This window comes from Gopherus evgoodei, chromosome 5, assembly GCF_007399415.2.
Source record: "Gopherus evgoodei ecotype Sinaloan lineage chromosome 5, rGopEvg1_v1.p, whole genome shotgun sequence".
Lineage (NCBI taxonomy): Eukaryota > Metazoa > Chordata > Testudines > Testudinidae > Gopherus > Gopherus evgoodei.
Genome location: NC_044326.1, coordinates 107871371 through 107897737, shown reverse-complemented (window position 1 = coordinate 107897737; position 26367 = coordinate 107871371). Strand labels below are relative to the sequence as shown.

At 41.7% G+C, this 26367-nt stretch overlaps 1 protein-coding gene across 19 annotated transcripts in view; it reads right to left on the bottom strand.

Annotated features, from left to right (window-relative positions):
* Positions 1–469: 469 nt before the first annotated feature.
* CAMK2D (calcium/calmodulin dependent protein kinase II delta) overlaps positions 470–26367 on the bottom strand; it is a 289432-nt gene continuing 263534 nt past the window's right edge. For 17 of the 19 annotated variants that reach the window (XM_030564353.1, XM_030564366.1, XM_030564357.1 and 14 more), the window contains 4 exons: positions 17562–17637; positions 11354–11448; positions 7703–7931; positions 470–2450 (listed from right to left, as the gene is read on the bottom strand). In XM_030564353.1, the coding sequence (XP_030420213.1) occupies positions 2447–2450; positions 7703–7931; positions 11354–11448; positions 17562–17637 (404 nt within the window). In that variant the 3' untranslated portion in view covers positions 470–2446. Of the gene's footprint in view, positions 2451–7698; positions 7932–11353; positions 11449–17561; positions 17638–26367 lie in introns of those variants that run through there. The other 2 variants (XM_030564374.1, XM_030564373.1) reach the window with 2 other exon arrangements.

The following is a 26367-nucleotide window of genomic DNA, read 5'->3' as shown; positions in this document are numbered from 1 at the left end:
TGATGGTCCCCTTTTGACCTTAAAGTCTATGAGTCTATGTATACCTTTTCTCTCCTGTCAAGATCTGCAGTGTTAGACTCATGGTAATCATTACAGCAACCTGTTTTTACAGGCTGTAGGATCTGAAAAATAATACCAACAAAAAATTTAAAACTCTAAAACATTTCTAAACGCTTTCCTATAAAATAGAAGATATATGCAAAATTCACCATCATGGTGTATACTAAAGGGAATAATACCAGGGCCTTAGGAGAGAGAATTTTTGAAACCTAGGCTAAATTAAAGACAGAATCAGGAAAGCCACTGCTTACAAACTGAAGGAGAACTCTGTTATTGGCCTATCAAATACTTTAGCTGCTCCTTTCAATTAATAGTTTGGAAAAACATATATTTTATATTACATTGTGCTTTTTTTTCCCCATGCTTTGCACAACACGACTTACTGTGAAATAAAACCACAAACACAGTATCAGCAGAAATCACAAATTTATTAATCCTTAAATATATCTGTCAGTCATTTACCATTATGGCAAGAAATATGTACACTGTGTCCCATGGTAAACTGCAGTGTTCCAAAATGACAGAAGACAAGTGTATAATTCGATTGTGGTGGAGAGAACGAGTCACAATTTCCTCACGTCTTGGTGTGGAAGACAAACTTGATCTACAGTAATACGTCAACACCACATGCTATGTTAAAAGTGTAAAAAAAAAACCCCACCCTACACCTAATTTTCTTAAATTTAAATACATTTATACTACTTATAGCTGCTTCACAAAAAAAGTAAAGAAATTAATGAGAAAAAAATTAGGCCATTACTTTTTTGTTTTTCACAGATCCCATTGGCAGGTTAATATGGCTCAACACATTTACTGTAAATGCTTATTTTAAATATACATTTTTAAAAATCATGTAATATTATCGGAAGCTTAAATCCATCTACTGTACATCCACTAATAACAACATCAAAGTGTAAAGGAACGCTTTTGATTTATAATCAACACAGAAAGTAAAATTATACAAATTAGGAAGTCTTCCCATTTTAAAAATTTCAGGTTGCTGAGAGCTGTAAATTGTAATTACTAAAAACACTGAGATATCATGCACTATACAGCGCTGCAGAAAACAGTTAGCCCCACTGATAATAAAACAATGAACCAACAACAACAAGGGAACAGACAGCCCCTCTATTTTTCTATTAAAAATGGATGGGGAGAAAGGAGGGAGACTAAATCTAAATGTTTGCAGGAATATATATTCACAGCTGTAAAACAGAAGCAAAAACAGTCCAGGTCACAAAGTATATGTTTTAAATTGACACCAAGAGCATTCCCTGCTTACTGTACAGGTGTATGCAGCAACAGAAAAAAACAAAAAATAGTAAGTAATGCTGCAATACTAGTTGTCCCTAATATTACACACTGTGCAAGGATTTTTCTAAGCCAAGAGAAAACTGGGGGAAAAACACCATTGTAAAGTGTTACAGTATTATTAGAAAATTGGTATATTCATGATAGTTTTTCAGAGCAGTAGCTGATACAATGGAAAGTAAACAAACTCTTCATAGTAAGCTTGTAAGGCCTAATATTTCTAGGTTAAACTAACCACATATCTGGACTAGAGCATAAACAAAATAAAATAATCCTCTAAAGCTTCCTTAATAAATTTACTGTACACCCTGAAAGTGATAAAAATCTATTTTGTTTTATCCTTTCACTTTAATCATGACAAATTTTAATTTTGCTCTTCTATCACCTAATATAAATTTTCAGTTAGCATAAAAAAGTAAAGGTAAAGAATCAAAATAGAAAGACAAAAAATGTTACTCGCTGGCCAGAACAGTAGAATTTAATTCTAAAGTATTCAAGCCAGCAAATGATACAATTTTTCCAGTTTAATAACTAAAATGGCTTCAGCTGGTACCAATCCAACATATATTTGCTTTCACATTCATCAGTGATTTTATCCATCTTTGTGTTCCAACAAAACTATTCTTAAGAATTAGCAAAGCTCTAAGTGGAAATCTCATCGATTTCTACTATGACCCAAAGCAAAACCCAGTGGTTTTGGAAACAAATAAGCCAAAAAACAGTTTAAAAAAAAAACAAAAACAAAATGAGAACATGTACTCTTTTCTTCTTTTTTATAAACAGTAATTTTAAAGTTATTTGTTAAAACTTAGCATTAATAGAGAAAAAAGACAAGTGGGTTGTGTATCTACTACTGTACACTGATTTTTTTTTGTTTTGTCATTTCCAATTTGCTGAAGTGTAAACAAAATGTACAGATAAAATATACAACAAAATGATGCATCAAATGCATTACATGTAGAACTGTCAGCTTCATGCACTCAGAAACATGCATGAAGAGAAGAACAGGATGGCCCACATGGTAACCAATCAGGTGCTTTGAGTACGGAGAATGCAAGAGTGGCGTCGTAGAATTTTAGCTAGAAGGAGGAAAAACCCCAATATTGCTGTTATTGACTTAGCAATATCACCACTCTATGCAGCATACTACAAGTGTTGGAAAAGTACTATAAAGTCTTCCCCAATCTACAACCTTGCAGGATACTGCTTTGAAAAGCAAACAAACAAGAAAGAACTTACATTGTTCTTTCACTCTTCCAAATCACTTTATAAACACCAATTAACCTTCACTACATGCCAGGAGGTTGGTTAAAAGTATCCTTACTTTAAAGAATGGGAAACTCAGGCAGAAAGCTTTACTGACTTGCCTAAGTCCACAGAAGGGATTAAGTTCAGAACTGTGCAGCAGTCAGTCCAACGTGCATCTAAATTAGTATATTTTACACCACTTTATGGTACCGTCAGTGTGCATACTACACAAACTTATAATAACTAACAGATTCACATACAACTTAACAATATATCATTTACATCCCCACTTTACAAACCACCTTTGAATTTGGCCCAGTAAGTTGTGAATGTCAGAGAATGTGAGCTGATATCATTTTCATGCAGAGGGGCCAGAAGAGGTGGGTAAGAGGAAAAGAAACTAACAGGAATGTGTAAGAATATTTACAGTAGGCCACTCAATATTATAATCAATATCATTATTAATTATTTGTATGACCCTAGTGCCTAGAAGCCCTAATCATGCACCACGGTCCCATTGTGCTAGGTGCTGTACAATCACAAAACAAAATCCTTACTTAAGACTTCTTTTGGTTCCTCAGTATGTAACTTAGAACAACTTAGATTCCCTTCTACACTGATAAATGGGTACAAGGGAATCTAGTGAAGTATTACATCATGTCTGAATTTGGCCTTTGGAATCAGTTTCAGACCCAGTTGTCCCATGGCTGCTAATTCCATGCTGAGACCAGGAGACTACTCTTCTATGTGTGTATGTATGCACATATATTCAGTAGTTTTGCAAAAATAAGCTAAAAGAACTAAATCATAAGAATACTGAACACAGAGAAAGTTAACAGAGATAATCTCTCATCAAACGTATCACTTCTGTAGATACAAGCAGTGGAACAGATGGAAACCAAAGCTTTTCAGTAATTTTCTTGACTCAGTTAAAAAATAATCTAAGTTTGTGGCCATTTTATGAGCCAAATGAATTCACGTCAAAGAGAAACATCTGTGTGTGTATACAGCAGCATAGGAGCTGAGTTCTGGCCTCAGATTTAATGTGCATTCATCACTGCAGTCTTGACAAATCAGCCACTGTGCTTGCCCAAGCTGATTTGACACAATCCAGTGAAACATATTCCCGCAAAGGTGGAAGACAATAGCTAGGATTACTTTTGTAATTTTATTGTATTTGAAATATTTTTCTTCAGTCAGTGTGAGTATGATTTACTATGCATTACAAAGTGTATTAATGAATGAAAATATAACATTAATAAATATTCTTATAATGATAGATCTATATCTGATGGAGTGCAAGTATTCTAAATCCAAGAAAGAAAGAAATAATAAGGATATGGTTCTGTGGAATTCCACTTTTGTGAGGCTCTAGAATGGAGATACATTTGCATTGCTATATTCTCTGTCAGAATTGATGGTAAATTCCAAGACCTTATAAAAGATAACCAGGAAGGTTTGTAAGAAAGTGACTTCTATGTGTTACTCATGTTGCATAAGTTAAAAATGGTAAGCCTCACTAAAATACTATACCCCACATCGATCATTTACTCCCAAAACTGTAGAATCTACAGTTTGCAGGAATTACTAGGCAAAATTCTAGTTATGCAGGTGGTAGATGGTCATTAAACTAAATGGTCATTAATCTTCCTTCTGGCCTCACTTCTATGAATGTGTGTATGTATGAAACTACTCGGTTCTAAGTACTTAACAAAATATGTGCAAGCAGAAAAGTTAAAATGGAAAGGACTAAAATTTTCCATAATCTAGTTCCTGTCATCCTGGTAGGAACCCATGTTTTTCAGTGAGTATCAGGATGAAATATTGATTCTTAGATACTAATCCTTTCTGGACTTGTCATTTATGCTTTTGGCCCCCAACATGAGATGGGGCAGACCTATTCTACATATTCCTCCAATGTAAAACCTGTGTCTTATAACCACCAAAATCTCTCCTTTTCTGTTACACTAAATATACTTTGTTAAGCACTGGCAGTGTGTTTGGAGCTGTGCAAAACAGAGAAAGACAATGCACTTGCCACCAATGGGTTTACATTTTAAAATAAACACTATGGTACAAACATACAGATTAATAGATTATAAAGCCAGGTGATGGGTTTCTCTAAAAATAGCATTTCATTCCTTTTAAAGTTTAACACCACTTTGTTCTATCACTATATTTTATTGGTTGACAGATTGACATTGCAAGGCTATGTGGAAGAAGCATGTTGTAAGGAGGGAAGGTAATTGATGCAAAAGGCAAGGTGAGAATGCCAGGTATAAAGAATAGAACAAAGGCATAAGTGGGAGAAACATAATAGCGAAGTTACGTGGGAAAGGAAAATTAGAAAGAAGAAAATGAGAGCAGAGCTGTAGACATGAATGGACTGAGGCAGAGCCTTCAGAGTGAGGACAAGAGGCTTGAACGTGATTCCAGAGATGACAGGAAGACAATTGAAAACAGTTCAAAGTTGTGAAAGGAGCAGACAAAATGGATTATTACAAGAGCAATTTTGGATAGACTAGCTGGGGCAGTGTGGAAAACAGGGAGGCTATGGGAGAAAGAGATTGTTGCAGTCAAGGCAGGAGATCACCAAAGGAAATACATACAAGCACTTTTTAGCTGTGAGGATGGAAAGGATGGATTTTTGAGATGCGGTAGAGGAAGAGCCAAAGGATTAAGCGACATCCTGGAGGTAGAAAGAGGAGTCTAAAGTAACACTGAGGCCTTGTCATCCAAGTTTGCAATCTCAGAAACTACCTCCATCAAGGAAATTCACACTGGTGTAAGTACATTGATGTGCAATCTTCAAACGCAGATGTGCTGCTACAGTGCATTTTAATTTGGGAACATACCAAAGTAAGCTGCAATGGTATAGCATGTCTACATTAGGAGTTGACACACTGATGCTGTTGCATCAATAGGAATTTTCTTAATGTAGACAAGGCTGCAGTTTGCAAGCCTGAATCATGGGGAGAGCAGTGGTGGAACTTACATTAATGAGTGGGGGAAAAGCAGAGGGTTGAGAGGAAAGATGAGGGGCCAGAACCTCAGCTGGTACAACCTGATGTAGCTATGGGATCAATGGATGAACATGATTTACACAACTGAGGATCTAGCCTGAGGAATTCAGTATTTTGCATGCTGAGTCTAAGGCCTTGGCTACACTTGAGAGTTACAGTACAATAAAGCCGCCCACAGCGCTGTAACTCACTCCCTGTTCACATTGGCAAGGCACATACAGTGCTGTATCTCCGTGGCTACAGCGCTGCAGGTACTCCACCTCCCCAAGAGGAATAACAGCTGCTGTGGAGTGGCTGAGAAGCTGGTGCTCCAGTGTAAACGGGGAGTAACCTTATTATGCAGTGATTGACCTCCAGAAACTCCCCATAATCCTTTTAAGTGAAGGTTCCTTTCCTTGTTTTGTTGTGATGCCTTTCTTTGTTTTGTTGTGAACGCCAGGCTCTGCGAGCTGCTTATCAAAAAAACAAACATAGCTACTGTTTGCTGTGAATGAGTAGAGGCAGGGGGGGGGCTCCCTTTGGAATGCCCACAGCTAATGTTTGCTTGAAGAGAGAGGCGGTGTGGGGGGGAGGGGAAGGGTCCGTTTCAGGGCGTGGCTGCTTATCTGGCCTGTGAGAAAAAAACCAAACAGCTGCTGTTTGCTTTCAGTGAGTGAGAGAGGGGTGGAGGAGGGAGAGGGGTCGAAACTTGCAAGGCAGGGTGCTCACACACTCAGCACTCCAAAAATCCACTCTCCCCCCCCACGCTCCCTGTCACACTCCACTCCACCCCACTCCCCCTTTTGAAAAGCACGTTGAAGCCACTTGAACGCTGAGAAAGCTGCCCATAATGCACCGCTCCCAATGCCGCTGCAAATGCTGCAAATGAGGCCACGACAGCGTGCTGGTAGCTGTCAGTGTGGACAGACTGCAGCACTTTCCCTACTCGGCTGTACGAAGACAAGTTTAACTCCCAGCGCTGTACAGCTGCAAGTGTAGCCATACCCTAAGCTGCTATGATTCCAAGGATGCAGTATCAGAAGGTACTTAGAGATGCCTGAACACAGTGGGATAGACCACAAATAGAGGGAGAGATTTGAGCGTCAACCACACAGACATAGCAACTGAACAGAGAGAACTGACCAGCTCACTCAATGGGAAAGTGTAAAGGAGGGAAGAGAAGAATTTATGATACTTATTTGTATCTTGTAATTTATAAAGTAAATACTCTGATTCTAAATCATCTAGCTATGTACATGGCTAGTATGTGTAAGCACTAGGGCTAGCTGGAAAACAGGAAAATTGCTAACATTTTCATTTTTCATCAACATTTTGTTTTTGTTGAAATTTTCCAGCCGGAGCTAAATAATTATATGTTTCTTATCATTTCTCTCTCTTTACTTCCTGCCAGTCCCCTTGGACTGTATTTGTTATGCCCCTTTTGTGTCTTGTTTCAGGGCCTGTCTACATTAAAGAAGCTTCCACCAAAGTAATTACAGCAATGTGATTACACCATTGTAAACCCCTGCATGTAGACATGCTGCACAGGTAGAAAGTGCTGCTGACACTTGTGACGCTCAATCCAGGGATTTACTAAAGTAACCTGCACTAGTGTAAGCTTGACTTTGAATTGAGGCAGCGCGTCTATGTTAGTGGTAGAGTAACCACATCAGTTGAGCTACACTGGGGCAAACTTCCTTTGTGAAGAGGAGGCCTAAAATTAAAACAATTTAAACTCTTCAGGGCAGAAACTGTCTATGTGTATGTACTTGTACGTGTCTTTACTATGTGTACGTACAACACCCAGCACAGTGAAGTCCTAAGCTTAAATGGGCATGATTGTAAACAAATAATAAAAATTATTACAAATATTTGCACTAATATTGTATGCAGCATACTGAATTATTAAATGGACTTTTCAGAATTGACAGTGCAGAAGTTACACTGCAATGCTACTTTTAAGAGAGTGAAAGTTTTAGAGTTTAAGGCCAGAAAGGACGTTTAGATCATCTAGTCTGACCTCTTAAATAACACAGGACATCCTTACCCCGTAGTTAATACTGTTTGGATAGATTTCTTACTTGATCGGTACTGTTGGTGACCCTGAACAGTGAAAATGAACATTCTGCCATTTGCCATCACGGCGGTGCCACACCCGGGTCTCCTCAGACTGCATAGTTTTTGGCATTCCACTTCCGTCCATATACTGCGTCAGCCGTATGTATGCAATGCAGGCAGCATCATCGCCCACAAGATGGACATGGGGATTGAGGATAATGGTGTGGATTGGCTTATTACCCTTGGACAAAGCTATGGGGGGAAACACACACAAAATCAGTTTTTCCCCAAGTAAACCAACAGAGTTAGCCATGTCTCTCAGTACTGAAAATGGTATGTAAATATATCAAGACTGGCAGATGCTTAATACTAACCACTGTTTTACTGATAAGCAAGCAAAACTAGTACAAAAAGTTGCAGCAGTGGGAAGGGAGTGGCACTACAGAAACTAAGCATGTTCTCCTCTCCATCAGAAAATCATTCCAAAATAACTGTGGTCTATACTAATCTGCCAAATAATTTACAATAATTGTCTGCTTTTCAACCCTGATCAGTTTCAAGATGTCTTGCCATAATAAAGACATAAAAGAAGGATGTGTAATTATGTTGTTCCCTTTCCTTTGTTGTTTACTTTTAGAAGTGAGGTCATGGGATGAATCTCATTAGTTAGCACCTGAGCTCTGCTCACAATAATATATTTGCATTATTCCTATCTCTGATTCCTCCCGGCTTTAAATTTCCTTATTTTTTTTAGTTGGCATTTCTTATGCGCTACCTTTGTTGAAATGATCTCATCGAAGTCTTTGGCCAGATTTTAACATGATTATTATCCAAAGTGATCTTGATTTGTTTTATATGTATCGTCTGATGGTTCTAGTGCAGTAGTGAAAGCTGTTACCAAATGCTTTATTTATGTGGTTATACTTCTCTGTACTTTAGAAAATGTACTAAAAAGACATTTAAAAACAGAATTACTTTCTGTGATTTGGGATCTGTGTGTGTCATATTGTGAACTCCATGTTGTTTTGTGACCCAGTTTTGTTTCAGGGCTCTACTTTGCTCTTTAGCAGCCTCTGTGGATTACAGCATCCATTTTGCAATAGGGACTTGACTCCTAGTAGAAAGACTATGTCTGCAAAGTAAAGACAAAGCAATCGCGAGCCATCAATGTTGAATAACATTTTTCTATGGAACAATGGGTCTTCTACTGGTAAGGCCATGGTCTTTGAAGGTCTCTCTACAAGGAAGTTGATGTGGGGAGAGTAGGGGGTGGAACATGGAATTTCCTCAGTGGAAAGAGACATGCACCAAGAGAGACAAAGGCTGTTATTAAAAGCTAGCTGCTACTCTGAGCAAAGGGTTAGTCTCCTGCTGCATGTCAGAAGAAAAGGGCAGGAGGAAAGACAAACCAGGAAGGGCTCCCTAGCCTGTGCACACTGACTTCAGACTCAAAGAAGTGGAGAGATCAGACTTAGAGGGAGCACATTCAGAAATGTTTGTTATTTTCCAAAGATCTGAAACTCTTGTGTTGTTTAAGAGCAAAATGCCTGTGGTTAACAAATCCCTTTGCTAAGTTTGTCTTCCTTCCACATTGCCCCTGAAGGACTTAATCAAGAAACCAGAGCTCCCACAGCCAAGTGGACTCTGGGAGAATTTGACTAAACACTAGGGGGGTTAGGCGGGGGACACTGGTTCTAGGGTCTAAGGCAGCTGGACTCCATAGTCTCACTGCCCAAGAAGAGTGTCAGACACGGGGTCTGCACTGGGTAGTGTGCTTGAGAGACTCAAAATTAGGAACAGTGACCATTACCCATGACCTGGGGTTTAGAAGTACATGGGATTCTGTGGTTGGATCCACATGCACCAGACTAGTGTCTGTTCATAGAAGGGGTAGGTTGTGATGCAGTGGTATGAAAAACAAGCAAATCCTGAAATTCCACTTTTCCCAATATCACAACTTGGGCCAACTCCCATCTCTGCACAAATACCAGTCTATTGTGAGTGGATCCTACCACAGGATCCTATGTGCTTCTGGCATGCTGTTCTTCTAGCTTGACTACTGTTATGGAGATAGGAGAGATGTACTCCAGAGTTGGTTCTTTTCCCATCCTGCCTGTTTCCTTTCTAGCTGGCTGGAGGAGGCTGAGTTCACGCCACCCTGCCTGGGCTGAGAGGAAAATTGCTCTCTGCCCACAGAGCTGGCCAGCTTCCCAACTAGACTCTCGATAAGGAGACAGCAGGAGACACAAACCCTTCCTTTTGTCTCTCACTTTTCTCGGCCTAGCTCTCTGCCTGAAACCTGTGAGGGCCCTAGGGGCTCCAAACACCTCAGAAAGGGAGTGAAGCTGAGAGGACAATCTCTCCCAGAATCAAACAGAGCCCTGGGAAATCAAGTTTGGAATTTCCTTCCCAAAAGCTCTGGAACAGGGAGCTATCGGCCACAGGGGAGTGGAGGGAGGAAACTGGAGGCAACTTCAGAGGGCAGGACATTCCCGTCACCCTGGGTCTGGTTCTGCACCCAAGCTGCAAACAGGCTGAAGTATCCATTGTAAAGGGCCTATAGACCTTAGCACTAACGAGAACATGCTAAATGCTTGCAGTTCTCATTTCAAAATAAGTTAGACAGTAACCCACAGGAATGGGTTACCTAAGGAGGTGGTGGAATCTCCATCTTTAGAGGTTTTTAAGGCCTGGCTTGGCAAAGCCCTGGCTGGGATGATTTAGTTGGGGTTGGTCCTGCTTTGAGCAGGGTGTTGGACTAGATGACATTCTGAGGTCTCTTCCAACCCTAATATTCTATGTTTTTAAGTAATCTGAATCCTTACCCAGGACATTTTACTAAATAAACAACCACCACCACAACCACTTTATTAATATCTGCACAGATGGGGAAAGTGAGGCACTGAAATTCAATGATGTGTTCACAAAACAGAATGGGAGTGCATCTCAGTTTGAGATTAGAATTTAGGAGTTTCTAGAGCGAGTCTTGTGCCCTGACATTTCTCATTCAGAAATTGCTGGATGAAAAAATCAATTTAATTAGTTAATGTATACCATGATCAGCCTCCCTTTGAGTTTCAAATCTGTTCTGAAACTATGTCATCTGTAGTACCTGATAGTCTATGGTATGAACAAGTAAGCAGTGTAGCTTTTATTTTCTGAAGCTGACATGGTTGTATTAAATCCACCCACTGACGTGCTGTGATCAACATTAAGAGAGTCATGAGGCCAGTGCTTCAGCTACTGTGAATCAGCACAGTGACTATAGTTTTTCCTTAGACTTACAGTAAGAAAGAATAATGATCAACTGTTAGGAAATGCTGACTTTTTAATGGTGATCAGTTTGTCCATCACTGCAGACTTTTCAAATGTGCCCAATGCTGTGGTATTCAGCCCCTATAGCTCTGAAAAACAGAGTGGGAATCACTTGCCTTCCAACCCTATTTACCTTTTAGCTGTCCCTCCATACCCCTCTCCTCTAAAAGATATTACATGAACTTAACAATTCCCTCCACAATCAAAAGTTCCCCATGGTTTCTAAACAAGTTTAAAGTATTTTATACTGCATAATTGAAAATGAAATTTCAAAAACATCATAAGCAGCTACAAAAAACAGCTGGATTTGAGAAGCACACCTGGAAATATTTTAAATGTGATCAAATAGGAAAACACACCATTTTCAAAGTAGAACCTGTGAAAGTCCATCCCTTCCACCAGATTCCCCAAAGCTTCAGGTTCAAAAGATGTAAGGCCTGGATCACAGATCTTTCTGTGGAAGAGAAAATTGAACCGTGATGACAAACGTATAGTTAGTTTCAGATACAGCACAGGACTGCTTTCTTCTTGATAACTTTGAAACCAAAGGAATCCCCAAATTGCAATTTTTTATCCCTAATACATATAATTCACAGCATGAGGGAATTCAGACTAAGTTAGCGTTTCTCAAATGTGGCCACCGTGGCCTCATGCAGCCACCAGGGGCTTTTCTTGCGGCCACACCCTCCTGGGCTGTGATGGAAGGGGAGTGAGGGGGTGGGAAAAGTAGCGCTCGCTCTCCTCCTCCCTGTTGCTCCTGGATGCACTCCTTTGCTGCTGGTGCTGTGGCCACCAACAGGGATTGGGCCCTGCCCCCCTCTGGAGTCACCTGGGGCACAATGCTGTAGGAACAGGCAGCCGAGTTCCCCACTTTCCCTGGGGCAGTGGGGCTCAGGCTTTGGGCTTCAGCCCTGGGGTGGTGGGATGGCAGGCTCTGGACACAGGGCTTCAGGTTCCAGTCCCAGGCTCTTGCTGCGTGGCAGCAGACCTCAGGCGCCAGTGGCAGGCTTCGGGCTCTGACAGCAGGGCTTCAGGCTCCAGCCCCCCGCTGCCTTCCCCAGCTCCCCATCTCCTCTGACCCCCACTGCCTCCCTCGACCCTCCCTCCAGGGCTTAATTTGTCGCCAGGCTTGCCAGGGCTGAGTAAGTCTGCTGTGAAAAGTGAGACTTGTATGTTTGTAAATATCACTTTTCACAACAGGCTTACTAGCTAGCAATAAATAAATTACAATGATTTGGACATGTATATGTGCATATTTATTTGGTTTTCCTAAAGCTAATTAAGTATTTTCAGAAAAATATGTCTTAAGAATCCCTGCTCTAAGTGATGATTATGACGGTGCTGAGGAAAAACTGGAGGACCTTTAGACCAGAGGCAATATGGAGCAGAAAGCTGAACAGTAAAGGAGAGACTACATATGAGGATGTCTGAGGAAAGACTTCAGAAGTCAGAGGGGCAGGAATGGTAAAATGAGTGCTATACATAGCCATGTGGAAAAAAAAGCTTGAAGAAATGCAGTCTATCAACTAGAATATTAAGGTCCAGATTAGAAAGAGAGATTACTCCCTGTATGCAGTAGCTGTAGTTCTTCCAAGATGTGTGTCCCTATGGGTGGTCCACTTCAGTGTGCACTTTTCATGGGAGATTTTCATTAGCAGTGTCTGTTGGCCTTCGCATGCACTGTTAATAACTTGTGCCCTGCCCTGAGGTTAAATCAGGCTGCGTGGGCCAACTTCCCTCAGTGCCTTCTCCACTGCTGAGTCTCAGAAGGAAACTCTAAAGCAGAGGGGAAGGAGGACGGGTAGTGGAGCACCCCTAAGTAAGGCTGCGATTCTTTCACAGAGGTCATGAAAGTCACGGATTCCGTGACTTCTGCAGCTGACTTCAAGCCGCCTGATCAACGGGCCCCAAGGCCAAATGCTCAGGCACCCCACGGCTAGCCACACTGGCCGCTGCTGGAGTGACCCAGGGCCAGCTGCACTGGCCACTGCTTGGGCTGTCCCAGGCAGCTGGCTACAGTGGCACTGTTACACCCCAATGGCTCCCTCCCTCAGGGAGTTCCCAGGGAAGGCAGATCAGCATTGTATGTGGCTAACGCTGTTGCAAGAGGCGGGCTGTGTTGGGCTCCAGACGTCCGGAGGGGGAGCAGGGGGGGCTGGCCCCAAGCCACTGCGGGGGGTGGGAGGGCTGGCCACTTCCTGTGGGAAGTAGAGCGACCCGGCCCCAGCCTGCTTTGCTCTCCTGACTCCCAGACTGGGGGGAGAGGGGAACTGCCCCCTGCACTCACCAGTGGCGTGGCTGGGAGCCAGGGGAGTGGAGCAGGCTGGGGCTGGGTCGCTCAACTTATTGCTGAGTGCAGGACTGACAGCTTCTGGAGTCCTCAGGGAGTGGGGGCGGGGAAGAGGCAGGGTGCGGTGGAGCAGGGGCAGGAAGAGGCAGGGCTGGGACAGGGAAAGGTGGGAGCGGAGCAGGGCAGGGGCTGTAGGGAACAGCCAGAGCAGGGGCTGGAGAAGGACGCAGCTGCACTGGGCACCAGGAAATTTCCTGGTTCCCTATGCAGCTGCATACTTTGTGTATGGGTAAGAACGGCCCTGAGGTAGACTTACACTGTTGTTGTTTGCCCCAGTCATTCACCACATCAGCCACTAGAGAGTCACATGGAATGTGAGAAAATAGGAACTCACGTCGTTAATGTGAACATAATACTTTTTAGTGACTCTTTTTCACATGGGTGTTACTGTAGCACGTTTCTCAACTGATTTTTGCAGGTCCCAGCAGAGCCTCGTTGATAGGAAGGGCAACTCTGGATGGTGTTGCAGAGTGAAGAATATACAACAGCTCTGATCTCCTGAAGAGATATATGTAAGGGAGTCTGACACCTATTTAATGAGGTCTTGAGGCTGCCATAGCCATCCATGGAGGACGAGTGATTACTGCCTCATCTGGTGAAAAAGAAGAGATAGTAGTTGTAGAGGGTTGCTTCTTTGTTCACTTAAGTCTCTTGAGCCTCAAACATTTTCTCCTGCTGCTGGGGAGGAGAATCTTGAGTCTCCCTATCATCCTGAGGGAATAGGGTCAGGGCCCTGGAGACCTGTCAGTGATAAACTGCTCAGGGATTCTAATTTAGGCATTGAGGACCAGAAGAGGGAGGGGATGGCATCCAGGGTTACTCTCACCAGGAATGATGAGTTCCCAGGCATCTTCCTTGTCTCTTAGAGAAAGATAGTTCATATATGGGTATGTAGGAGAACCCTGAACAGAGATTGAGGATACCGAAGAGAGGTCTCCATCTTCTTACTTTAATGGGGAGCAGCGACTGAAAAGAAAGGGATGTTAAAGGGTCCAGAAACCAAGAGGTTCTTGACACCAAGAAATGCTCAGTACCTGCCAGCAGTGGAAACTCAGGTTAGCAGTCACCGGTAAGTCCTTCTGGTACCTGAAGTCTTGCAGTACCGAGTGTGGTTACAGCACTGAGTGGAGTTATGGCACCATTGGAGTGGTATGCTTCTCCCTACAGAATGGTACCGATGGTTTTGAGTGCTTCACAGACATTGTTGATGCAGATGGAGGCTTAGTCTTACACAGTACAGAAGAGCTTGATAAAAGTACCAAGAGAAGGTTTAAGTCCGACGGTACCAATCTGTGTTTGCTCTGACCATCTCTGCTAGATGACTCCGGAGATTCCTCAGAGCTATGTTTACTCTTAGAGCTTTTGAGGATCAAGTCTCTGAGGCTCTTTACCAAAAAGTGAGGTGGGTTCCTTAAAGAGGAGAATTAGAGCTCCTCTTAGGATATTCAGAGCAGGATTCAGGCTTTCCCTTTCTAGAAGAGAGTTTTGTGCTGAGCTTGAAGGGGCACAAGAGACCCCGAGGAACTGATGCAATGAGGTTCTCCTGACCTGATTCCAAAGGGGAGTAAAGAGATCAATCCATCATTAACAGTTGCATCTTGATTTCCCAGTTCTTCCAAGCCTTAGATTTGAGGGCTGAATGAAGTTATACTTCTGTGGATTGTGCGACTCTTCCAAGGAGGAAACACAGTTAGAGTGTCCATCGCCAAGTGATACAGCCTCTCTACATGTGAGGTAACATTTAAACTCTGATGAACTGGGACTGCCCTCACAAGGAGGATTTCCCCAGAGGAAATAAAACAATTTTAGCTCTTGGCTAACAACCTAACTAACTAAACTAAGTAGAACAAAATTGGCAAACAGTTGAGGCCCGCATAATGCAAAGATGGTAAACTCAGTCTCAAGCCGAGGTGACTGAGAAGGAACTGAGGGCGGTTCGCCCATACTCGGTGCAGGGCATGAGGATATCAGCAGTGCATGTGTGGGCTGAATGGACACTGCTAATGAAAATCTCTGATCAAAGGTGCATAGGGTGCACATGCACCTGAAGTAGAGCACCCATGGGGACATTACTCAAAGAAGAGCCACCCATTCCTACCATGCTTTTTTTTCCTTTCCAGATTTTCCTCTCTTATGGCAAGTAGAGCCGAGTTCATAAAGCCATTATTCCCACGGGTCTTGTTTCCCAGGAATGATGGAAAACTTCTAATTGGAGACTTTTCCCACAAGAATACTACTTGCCATTGTAATGTCCATTGTTTTGACAATTAACACAAACAATAAAACAGCCTTCCAACTCTGAGATTTAAATGAGGTGGCATTCTATTTGTTTCATGATAACCCAGAACAAAGGTTCCTTTATCCTCCATCCAGTTTGCCCTACTGCAGAGCATGCTTGATCTCAAAGGCATATGACCTCATACAAATCAGCCTGTGAAGCAGCAATAGGATGTACGTGAAATTCTGTGATCCACTGATAAACATGGGCATTACTATTTCTGTCTGTCTTGCTTTCCTATGTGTCATTCCAACAGGGAACATAAATTATATACTGCATCATGCTGGAATGAAACACAACACATATAGGCATGAAGGATGAAATCTTGGTCCCAATGAAATCAGTGGGATTTTTGCCACTGACTTCTATAGGATCAGCATTTCATCTAAAATTTTCTTTTGGTGTTTGATCAGAAGATACATTTTCAAAGCCATAAATGGACATTAGGCATCTAAATCCTACTGGAAGTCATAGGACTTAGATATTCAGCTGTTATTTGTGCCTTTTAAAATATCCCCCATGATGTGTTAAGTCTAAAACCAATGTTGCTACCAGTGTTTAAATGGTAATTTAATTTTGGTTAAATGTTTCTAAGGCTTGAGTTTTGCCATGCTGCAAAACAGAAAAGTTTTGAGCAAACTTCCATTTGACATTTTTGTACAACAGTTTTGTAACAGTCAAAGGATATAAAGTACTCATACCAGGCAAAGGCACTTTACTGGTAATTTGTCACTGTCTCATAGGAGTATTACTTCCCTATTTCAACTATTCTAGAACCTTTAGCTCTTCATGAGCTGAAACAGTGTCTTAGCTCTACACCCTTAACTTTAAACAAAATATAATTTGTTTTTGTTCCAAATACATTTAATGGGTTGGAGTAAAGAAACAACAGAACTGGCTATAAGGTTATTTTAAAAACGAAATACATAAAATTAGTTCTTTAAGCAGAATTTTTTTGGGTCCTGAACAAAATTTCCGAAGTAGAGCCTCCAATGAAGTGGGCCCACGAAAGCTTATGCTGAAATAAATTTGTTAGTCTTTAAGGTGCCACAAGTACTCCTGTTCTTTTTGCAAAGTAAGACTGGTGCAGCACACAATGGGAAGCAGTCAGAGAGAGGCAGGAGAAGGCCAAAGGAAGTGCTCGGAGTCTTGCTTTTTTTATTTTATTTTTTTAAGGGAGTGTGAAGAGAAAGGAACTTATGTTGTAACTTTTGGGGGGTTGCAGTGATTGGGGTGGTCTTGTGACACTACAGGGGAAAGTATCTGTCCCCACCAATTCTGGAGACAAAATAGTTCTACTTTCACAGTGACACACAGTTTTAAGTGAAATATTGTAGAATGGAAATGCTTGTAAACACAGAGAAAATAACTGGCCACATGGACCCTACTACCACAAATAGAAGTTCCACAGTGCACTTTGATGTGCTGCTATGTGAAATGAAAAGGGTGGGGATATGTCAAAGTGCATTACATAACTTTTAGTGCTTGGTAGCAGGGTCTACATGGCTAGTTAGTGCATGGCAGGTGAGTGTGCTGCAAATTCACACCTGGGCTTGCTATGTACTAGCTCTCTATGTAAATAAACCATAAGTCCCAAGTGGCATTAATGGGTTACAGTGCTTATACTGAAATGTTTCTCTTAAAACAGCTTTCCAGTGTATTTTGATCTTGATTCTTAGATTTTAAATCATGAACATTCTTTCTTCTCTGCCTGATGAAAGAGATCACTGCATATGTTATGTAGCGATAATGGGTCTGATTCACTATGGAGTTATTCCATGTTTATTCTAATATAACGCTACTGAAATCTGCTGTTATACTAATATGTGACTTGTGCAATACAGTAGTGAATCAGATTCTGTGTTTCCTCAAGGCCTACAAGTATGAACATTTTTATACATTTATCTCATCTTGTCTCTTGCAAAATGAGTCAACTTACGTGTAAGCTTCAAAGTCCCCATTGTTGATAGCTTCAATCAGCTGCTCAGTAACCTTGATAATCTCCTGCTTACGAGCTAAAGAAAGGATAAACAGACACAAATACAACAAAACATGAGATGGGAACAAAAGTGGAAAGTGACAGCATAAAAGACTGTCAGACTAAATAACAAAGGCAAGGACATTTAGATATTTCCCTGGTCAGTGTGACTGCCATTCATTCCATGATTCCACTTTCTTTTCTAGTACCATAGCCAGAAGTGTTAAGTGACTCACTTTACAATATATTGGCCTTAGTGTATTCCTGTATTCATAAGGAAATAAAGCACGTCACAGATCAATGATACATTTTCTGCCTCAATTCTGATCCACTTTCTCTCACTGAAGGACCTGCCTTGTTAAAAACACAACAAGCTCTTGACCTTTACAGAAGTGTAAAAGCAGCCAATTGTCATTTTATGAGCAATATTGTAATGATTCACCTATATCTGGAATCTGGAGCTTGTAAGTGTATAATCCTGATCTCAGAAATCTATGTTTACAATGAATTTTCCCCCATTTACCATTTGTTTTAGCCAAATGCAAAAAGGTGGGGTGCCAGTACTACCTTAAATGGCGCACTGCCTTTAATTACAGAGATTTAACCATGAGAAATTAAGAATGTAAGAACAGTCATACTAGGTTAGACCAATTGTCCATTTAGCCCAGTATCCTGTCTCTGATAGTGACCAGTGCCAGATGCTTCAGAAGGAATGAACAGAACAGGGCAATTTCAAAAAATCCATCCCTTGTTGTTCAGTTTTGTCTGTTTGAAACCTGCTGCCTATTAATTTCATCAGCTGAACTCTAGTTCTTGTGTTATGTGAAGAGGTAAATAAACTTTCTTATTTACTTGTTCTATATCGTTCATGATTTTATAGACCTCCATCATATCCTCCCCTTAGGGTATGTCTACACTACGGGATTATTCCAATTTTACAGAAACCGGTTTTGTAAAACAGACTGTATAAAGTCGAGTGCATGTGGCCACACTAAGCACATTAATTCTGTGGTGTGTGTCCATGGTCCGAGGCTAACATCGATTTCTGGAGTGTTGCACTGTGGGTATCCCGTAGCTATCCCATAGTTCCCGCAGTCTCCCCCACCCATTGGAATCCTGGGTTGAGACCCCAATGCATGATGGTGCAAAAACAGTGTCGCGGGTGATTCTGGGTAAATGTCATCACTCATTCCTTCCTCCGTGAAAGCAACGGCAGACAATCATTTCGCGCCCTTTTTTCCTGGATTGCCCTGGGAGACGCCATAGCATGGCAACCATGGAGCCCGTTCAGCTTTTTTTTTTTTTTTTTTACTGTAATCATATGTCTACTGGATGTTGCTAACAGAGGCGGTACTGCAGCGCTACACAGCAGCATTCATTTGCCTTTGCAAGATAGCAGAGACGGTTATCAGTTGTTCTGTACCGTCTGCCACGCCATTGTAAATTGGCGATGAGATGATGGTTATCAGTCGTTCTGTACCGTCTGCTGCTGTCATGGGTGCCCCTGGCTGAGGTTGGCTGGGGGCACAAAGACAAAAATGGGAATGACTCCCCGAGTCAATCCCTCCTTTATGGTATCTAAAAATAGAGTCAGTCCTGCCTAGAATATGGGGCAAGTGTACTAGAGAACCAGTGTACCAGAGAGCACAGCCGCTCCGTGTCAGATCCCGCAGAAATGATGAGCTACATGCCATTCTAGGGAGTGCCCCTGCAACAACCCCACCCATTGCTTCCCTGCTCCCCCAACCCTCCTGGGCTACCGTTGCAGTGTCCCCCCATTTGTGTGATGAAGTAATAAAGAATGCAGGAATAAGAAACACTGACTTGTTAGTGAGATAAAATGAGGAGGAGGCAGCCTCCAGCAGCTATGATAGTCCCAGGCAGGACATTAAACGGTGCGGAGGAGAGGAGCCCAACATCCCGCTGCTATGGTAGTCCAGGCAGTACAGAATCTTTTCTTTTCACATGAAAGGGAGGGGGCTGATGGAGCTCAGCCCCCAGTTGCTATGATGAAGATGGTTACGAGCCGTTCTGTACCATCTACTGGCAATGACTGGGAGTCATTCCTATTTTTACTCAGGTGCTCCCGGCCGACCTCACCTGAGGCCAGCCAGGAGCACTCACGGGATGATGACGAGGACGGCTACTAGTCCTACTGCACTGTACCATCTGCCACCGGGGAGAGGACACTGCTGTTCACTGCTGCAGCATCGCGTCTACCAGCAGCATGCAGCAGACATAGGGTGACATTGAAAAAAGTCAAGAAACGATTTTTTTCCCTTTTCTTTCACGGGGGCGGAGGGGGGGTAAATTAACGAGCTATACCCTGAACCACCCCGGACAATGTGTTTGACCCTACAGGCATTGGGAGCTCAGCCAAGAATGCAAATACTTTTTGGAGACTGCTGGGGACTGTGGGATAGCTGGAGATCTCTGTACCCCCTCCCTCCCTCCATGAGCATCCATTTGATTCTTTGGCTTTCCGTTATGCTTTGTCACACTGCACTGTGCTGTGGACTCTGTATCATAGCCTGGAGATTTTTTTCAAATGCTTTGGCATTTCATCTTCTGTAACGGAACGCTGATAGAACAGATTTCTCTCCCCATACAGCGGTCAGATCCAGTATCTCCCGCACGGTCCATGCTGGAGCTCTTTTTGGATCTGGGACTGCATCGCCACCCGTGCTGATCAGAACTCCACGCTGGGCAAACAGGAAATGAAATTCAAAAGTTCGCGGGGCTTTTCCTGTCTACCTGGCCACTGCATCCGAATTCAGATTGCTGTCCAGAGCGCTCACAATGGTGCACTCTGGGATACCGCCCGGAGACCAATACCGTCTATTTGCGGCCACACTAACCCTAATCCGATATGGTAATACTGCTTTCAGCGCTACTCCTCTTGGTGAGGAGTACAGAAACTGGTTTAAAGAGCCCTTTATATCGATATAAAGGGCCTCGTTGTGTGGACGGGTGCAGCGTTAAATCTGTTTAACGCTGCTAAAATCGGTTTAAACACATAGTGTAGACCAGGCCTTAGTTGTCTCTTTTTGAAGCTTGAACAGTCCTAGTCTTTTTAATCTCTCCTTTTAAGGAAGCTGTTCTATACTCCTAATCATTTCTGTTGCCATTTTCTGCACGTTTTTCAATTCTAATACATCTTTTTTTGAGAGGGAGCAACCAGAACTACACACACAGTATTCAAGATGTGAGCATACCATGGACTTATATAGTGGCATTATATTTTCTGTTTTACTCCCTCTGTCTTTCCTAATGGTTCCTGTTAGCTTTTTGACTGCCACTGCATACTGAGTTGATATTTTCAGAGAACTGTTGGGACTCCCAGATCTTTTTCTTGAGTGGTAACAGCTAATTTAGATACCATTATTTCGTATGTATAGCTGGGATTATTTTTCAGTGTGCATTACTTTGCATTTATCAATACTGAATTGTATCTGCCATTTTATTGCCATTTTTAACTCTTCACAGCCAGCTTTGACTTAATTATCTTGAGTAATTTTGTATTGTCTGCAACCACTTCTGAAATAAGCCCAAACCACTATATAAGAGAAATTTAGGTCCTGATACTACATCCAAATCTTCCTCTGCAAAGTCGCACTGATTACAGTAGGATCTGTATGGATTCAACACAGGTCTAACTGCAGCAATGAGTCCTTCCGCTGTAAGTTCTGTGGCACAGTGACTATGCCTATTATCCTGTTTGTAAGCAAGAGTTGCAACAGATCTTTTGGTACTACCATAAACAAATATTAAAATAATAAAAATGCCTTATAAAAGACCAGTATTTTAAAAGTTGTGTGTGTGCACGCGCGTGCACACGTATTTTCTTTTAGCAAATTATGGAAGTCTCAGTAAGACTAAATGGTCACTCAGCTAGCAGGGCTACTGGGTAGCATGGTGGGATAAGGAAGATTTTTAAAAATAAAGAGAGGTTTCAGTTGCCTGATTTCTTGCAGGTATTGTGGATGAACTTGTATGGGGCGAGGACAGTGGCTTTGCTGACCAGCACTGGCAGGGTGCTCCACGTATACAGAATGATGTAGAAGGAACTGTGGAGATAGTTGCAGGAGAAGCTGAAAAATGGGGCACCAAGACTGGCATCATCAGCAGAGCAAAGAGGATGGTGGGGTGCTGAGATAAAAGACAAGGGGAGTAGAATGAGGAAGGGTCTAGAAACTGAAGGACAAGAAGTTTAAACTTGATGTGATGAAGAAAGGGGAGTGAGTAGAGGGATTCAAGGAAGGAGGATAACATGGTGAGATGAGAGGGGAAGGAAGATGATGCCTGTAATCAGATATCTTGTATGCCATACCTAGTGTAAAAGTAATTGAACTAGAGATTTAACAATACATTAAGAGATGTAGATAATTACAAATTATTAAATCAGGCAATAGAAAACAATATAGTTTTCTATTGTTGGGTAGAATATAATAGTTGGATTACTGTAAATAAGGCCAAGATCTAAAGATATATGCTATTTTCCAGATTCAATTTACACTAAACCCTAAGGACAGATCATAATTTACATTCAGTTGGTTGGTGATAATTTTGTTTATGTTGATATCATTCTTTGTTTCACAATTTATTAATATCACATTTGATTTCCCAGTTTTACCATAACATGCCCACAGTTGGATACTATGTCATGTATATTGCAAATTAAGTGGTGAACATCTGAATATACTCTGTATCATAATATACTACTAAGTGATCCCAAGGGGCTGCAGGAGATGGTTTTTCAAGTGGAGCACTGTCAATGGCATATCTTAGCATAATTCACTTTGGCAATACTTAACTCATTCTCATCTGTCTGTGGTTTCAATAGCACAATCTAGCGCTGTGTAAAAGACAGCAGCTCAATTCCACAAAGGATTTTTAGATTTTGAAAACTGGCTTCATTCTTTAGAGAAATGTGTCACAGGGTGGACCGGGACCTTTAAAGTGGAACTGATATGTCCCACTTGTGCTATCAAAATTAAGAACTCAATAATAGTGGGGAATTTCAATTATCTCCATATTGACTGGGAACATTTCACTTCAGGACAAAATGCAGAGATAAAATTTCTCGATACTTTAAATGACTGTTTCATGGAGCAGCTGGTACGGGAACCCAAAGGGAAGAGGCAACTCTAGATTTAATCCTGAGTGGAGCGCAGGAGCTGGTCCAAGAGGTAACTATAGCAGGACCGCTTGGAAATAGTGACCATAAAACAATAGCATTCAACATCCCTGTGGGGGGAAGAACACCTCAACAGCCCAACACTGTGGCATTTAATTTCAAAAGAGGGAACTATACAAAAATGAGGGGGTTAGTTAAACAAAAGTTAAAAGGTACAGTGACTAAAGTGAAATCCCTCCAACTTGCATGGGCCCTTTTTAAAGACATCATAATAGAGGCCCAACTTCAATGTATACTCCAAATTAAGAAACACAGTAAAAGAACTAAAAAAGAGCCACTGTGGCTTAACAACCATGTAAAAGAAGCAGAGAGAGATAAAAAGACTTCCTTTAAAAAGTGGAAGTCAAATCCTAGTGAGGCAAATAGAAAGGAGCACAAACACTGCCAGCTTAAGTGCAAGAGTGTAATAAGAAAAGCCAAAGAGGAGTTTGAAGAACGGCTAGCCAAAAACTCCAAAGATAATAACAATATGTTTTTTAAGTAGATCAGAAGCAGGAAGCCTGCTAAACAACCAGTGGGGCCCCTTGATGATCGAAATATAAAAGGAGTATTTAAAGATGATAAAGTCATTGTGGAGAAACTAAATGGATTCTTTGCTTCAGTCTTCACGGCTGAGGATGTTAGGGAGATTCCCAAACCTGAGCAGGCTTTTGTAGGTGACAAATCTGAGGAACTGTCACAGATTGAAGTGTCACTAGAGGAGGTTTTGGAATTAATTGATAAACTCAACATTAACAAGTCACCGGGACCAGATGGCATTCACCCAAGAGTTCTGAAAGAACTCAAATGTGAAGTTGCGGAACTATTAACTAAGGTTTGTAACCTGTCCTTTAAATCGGCTTCGGTACCCAGTGACTGGAAGTTAGCTAATGTAATGCCAATATTTAAAAAGGGCTCTAGAGGTGATCCTGGCAATTACAGACCGGTAAGTTTAAGGTCAGTACCAGGCAAATTAATCGAAACAATAGTTAAGAATAAAATTGTCAGACACATAGAAAAACAAACTGCGGAGCAATAGTCAACATGGTTTCTGTAAAGGGAAATCATGTCTTACTAATCTATTAGAGTTCTTTGAAGGAGTAAACAAACATGTGGACAAGGGGGATCCAGCAGACATAGTGTACTTAGATTTCCAGAAAGCCTCTGACAAGGTCCCTCACCAAAGGCTCTTACGTAAATTAAACTGTCATGGGATAAAAGGGAAGGTCCTTTCATGAACTGAAAACTGGTTAAAAGACAGGGAACAAAGGGTAGGAATTAATGGTAAATTCTCAGAATGGAGAGGGGGTAAATAGTAGTGTTCCCCAAGAGTCAGTCCTAGAACCAATCCTATTCAATTTATTCATAAATGATCTGGAGAGAGGGGTAAACAGTGAGGTGGCAAAGTTTGCAGATGATACTAAACTACTCAAGATAGTTAAGACCAAAGCAGATTGTGAAGAACTTAAAAAAGATCTCACAAAACTAAGTGATTGGGCAACAAAATGGCAAATGAAATTTAATGTGGATAAAGGTAAAGTAATGCACATTGGAAAAAATAACCCCAACTATAAATACAATATGATGGGGGCTAATTTAGCTACAACGAGTCAGGAAAAAGATCTTGACGTCATCGTGGATAGTTCTCTGAAGATGTCCACGCAGTGCGCAGAGGTGGTCAAAAAAGCAAACAGGATGTTAGGAATCATTAAAAAGGGGACAGAGAATAAGACTGATAATATATTATTGCCCTTATATAAATGCATGGTACGCCCACATCTCGAATACTGTGTACAGATGTGGTCTCCTCACCTCAAAAAAAGATGATATAGCACTAGAAAAGGTTCAGAAAAAGGCAACTAAAATGATTAGGGGTTTGGAGAGGGTCCCATATGAGGAAAGATTAAAGAGGCTAGGCCTCTTTAGCTTGGAAAAGAGGAGACTAAAGGGGGATATGATAGAGATATATAAAATCATGAGTGATGTGGAGGAAGTGGCTAAGGAAAAGTTATTTACTTATTCCCATAATACAAGAACTAGGGGCCACCAAATGAAATTAATCGGCAGCAGGTTTAAAACAAATAAAAGGAAGTTCTTCTTCACACAGCGCACAGTCAACTTGTGGAACTCCTTACCTGAGGAGGTTGTAAAGGCTGGGACTATAACAATGTTTAAAAGGGAACTGGATAAATTCATGGTGGCTAAGTCCATAAATGGCGATTAGCCAGGAAGGGTAAAGAATGGTGTCCCTAGCCTCTGTTCACCAGAGGATGGAGATGGATTGCAGGAGAGAGATCACTTGATCATTGCCTGTCAGCTTCACTCCCTCTGGGGCACCTGGCATTGGCCACTGTCGGTAGACAGATACTGGGCTAGATGGACTTTTGGCCTGACCCAGTATGGCCGTTCTTATGCCTCATTAACAGCATCACAATGGGGCCTGATAGAGGATAGCTGGTTTCCATAAAGAGCCAGAGAAGGAACAGGAAATAGGAAGATGAAGCTGTGGCAGAGACTGCAGTTAGCAGGAGGGAAGATTTGGGTGTAGAAGCTAGAGGGCCTGGGGGGCAGGGGAAGAATGGGGCAGGATTGCCTGCTGAACTCTAAAAGCAGGAGAATAGACAGCACTGGGAGAGTGATGAACTCTCTCCTGGAGAAGAAAGGACTCCAGGTAGGAAGACCAGGGATTTCCTGCTGTGAAAAGCAGAGAAGGACTCTAGCTAGAAGGGATGGAGTGGCTCCTTGATAAAAAGTGGGTTGGACAGAGGAGGAACCTGGGAACCGGCAGAAGATGCCAGATATGAACTTTTGAGACTTTGAAGACAGTTTGAATTGTTTGGTAATAAACTCAGCCCCAAGGAGCAGTAATTATTGGTCACAAGAGAGCCTCTAGTGGAGTCAGTGATTTAAGAAGCCCTGAGCAGAAGGGAAACCTGAGGCAGATTGCCACAGATCCACCACTGACCATGGGAGGTGGCTCATCCTGTTACAGAATTAAACCAGAAAATGTGAAAATTCTCTGTGAAGAAACACAAAATGTTTTAAAAAAGAGAAAAACTGAAACAATTTGTTCCAAAAATGTCAAAACATTTGCCCCCCCAACTTTCCAAAATGAAATTATGCTTAAACTGACATGATTTTGTGAAGCATTTTGATTTCAGTGGAATTGAACATTCTGATGGAATATAATTCAGCTGAAGTTTCTCTGTCTAGCTCTAGTAGGAACATTTGGTAAAACTATGCAACAGCTGATCTGCCCTCTGAGCACAAAGCATGTCCAACCAGCAAGCTCCACAGGCTAGCAAACGAGATTACGGAAATATTGTTGGCTCAAACAGCACAACTGCTTTATTCCAGTACTAGTATCAATCCTTCTTAGTGCTCTTCGCACTTGTGGAAAGACTTTTCAGCAAATAAAACTCACTATAGGAAATTCACAATTCTATACTATGTTGCTATAATATATATGTGAGCTACACACATATAATTGTACATGTACCAAAAAAAGTTAAGATTTATTTCTATTCAGTGAGCTTACTGAAATGCAGCATCTACTGGCTCTCAGTCAAATGTTCCTAAGACAAAAGTGCA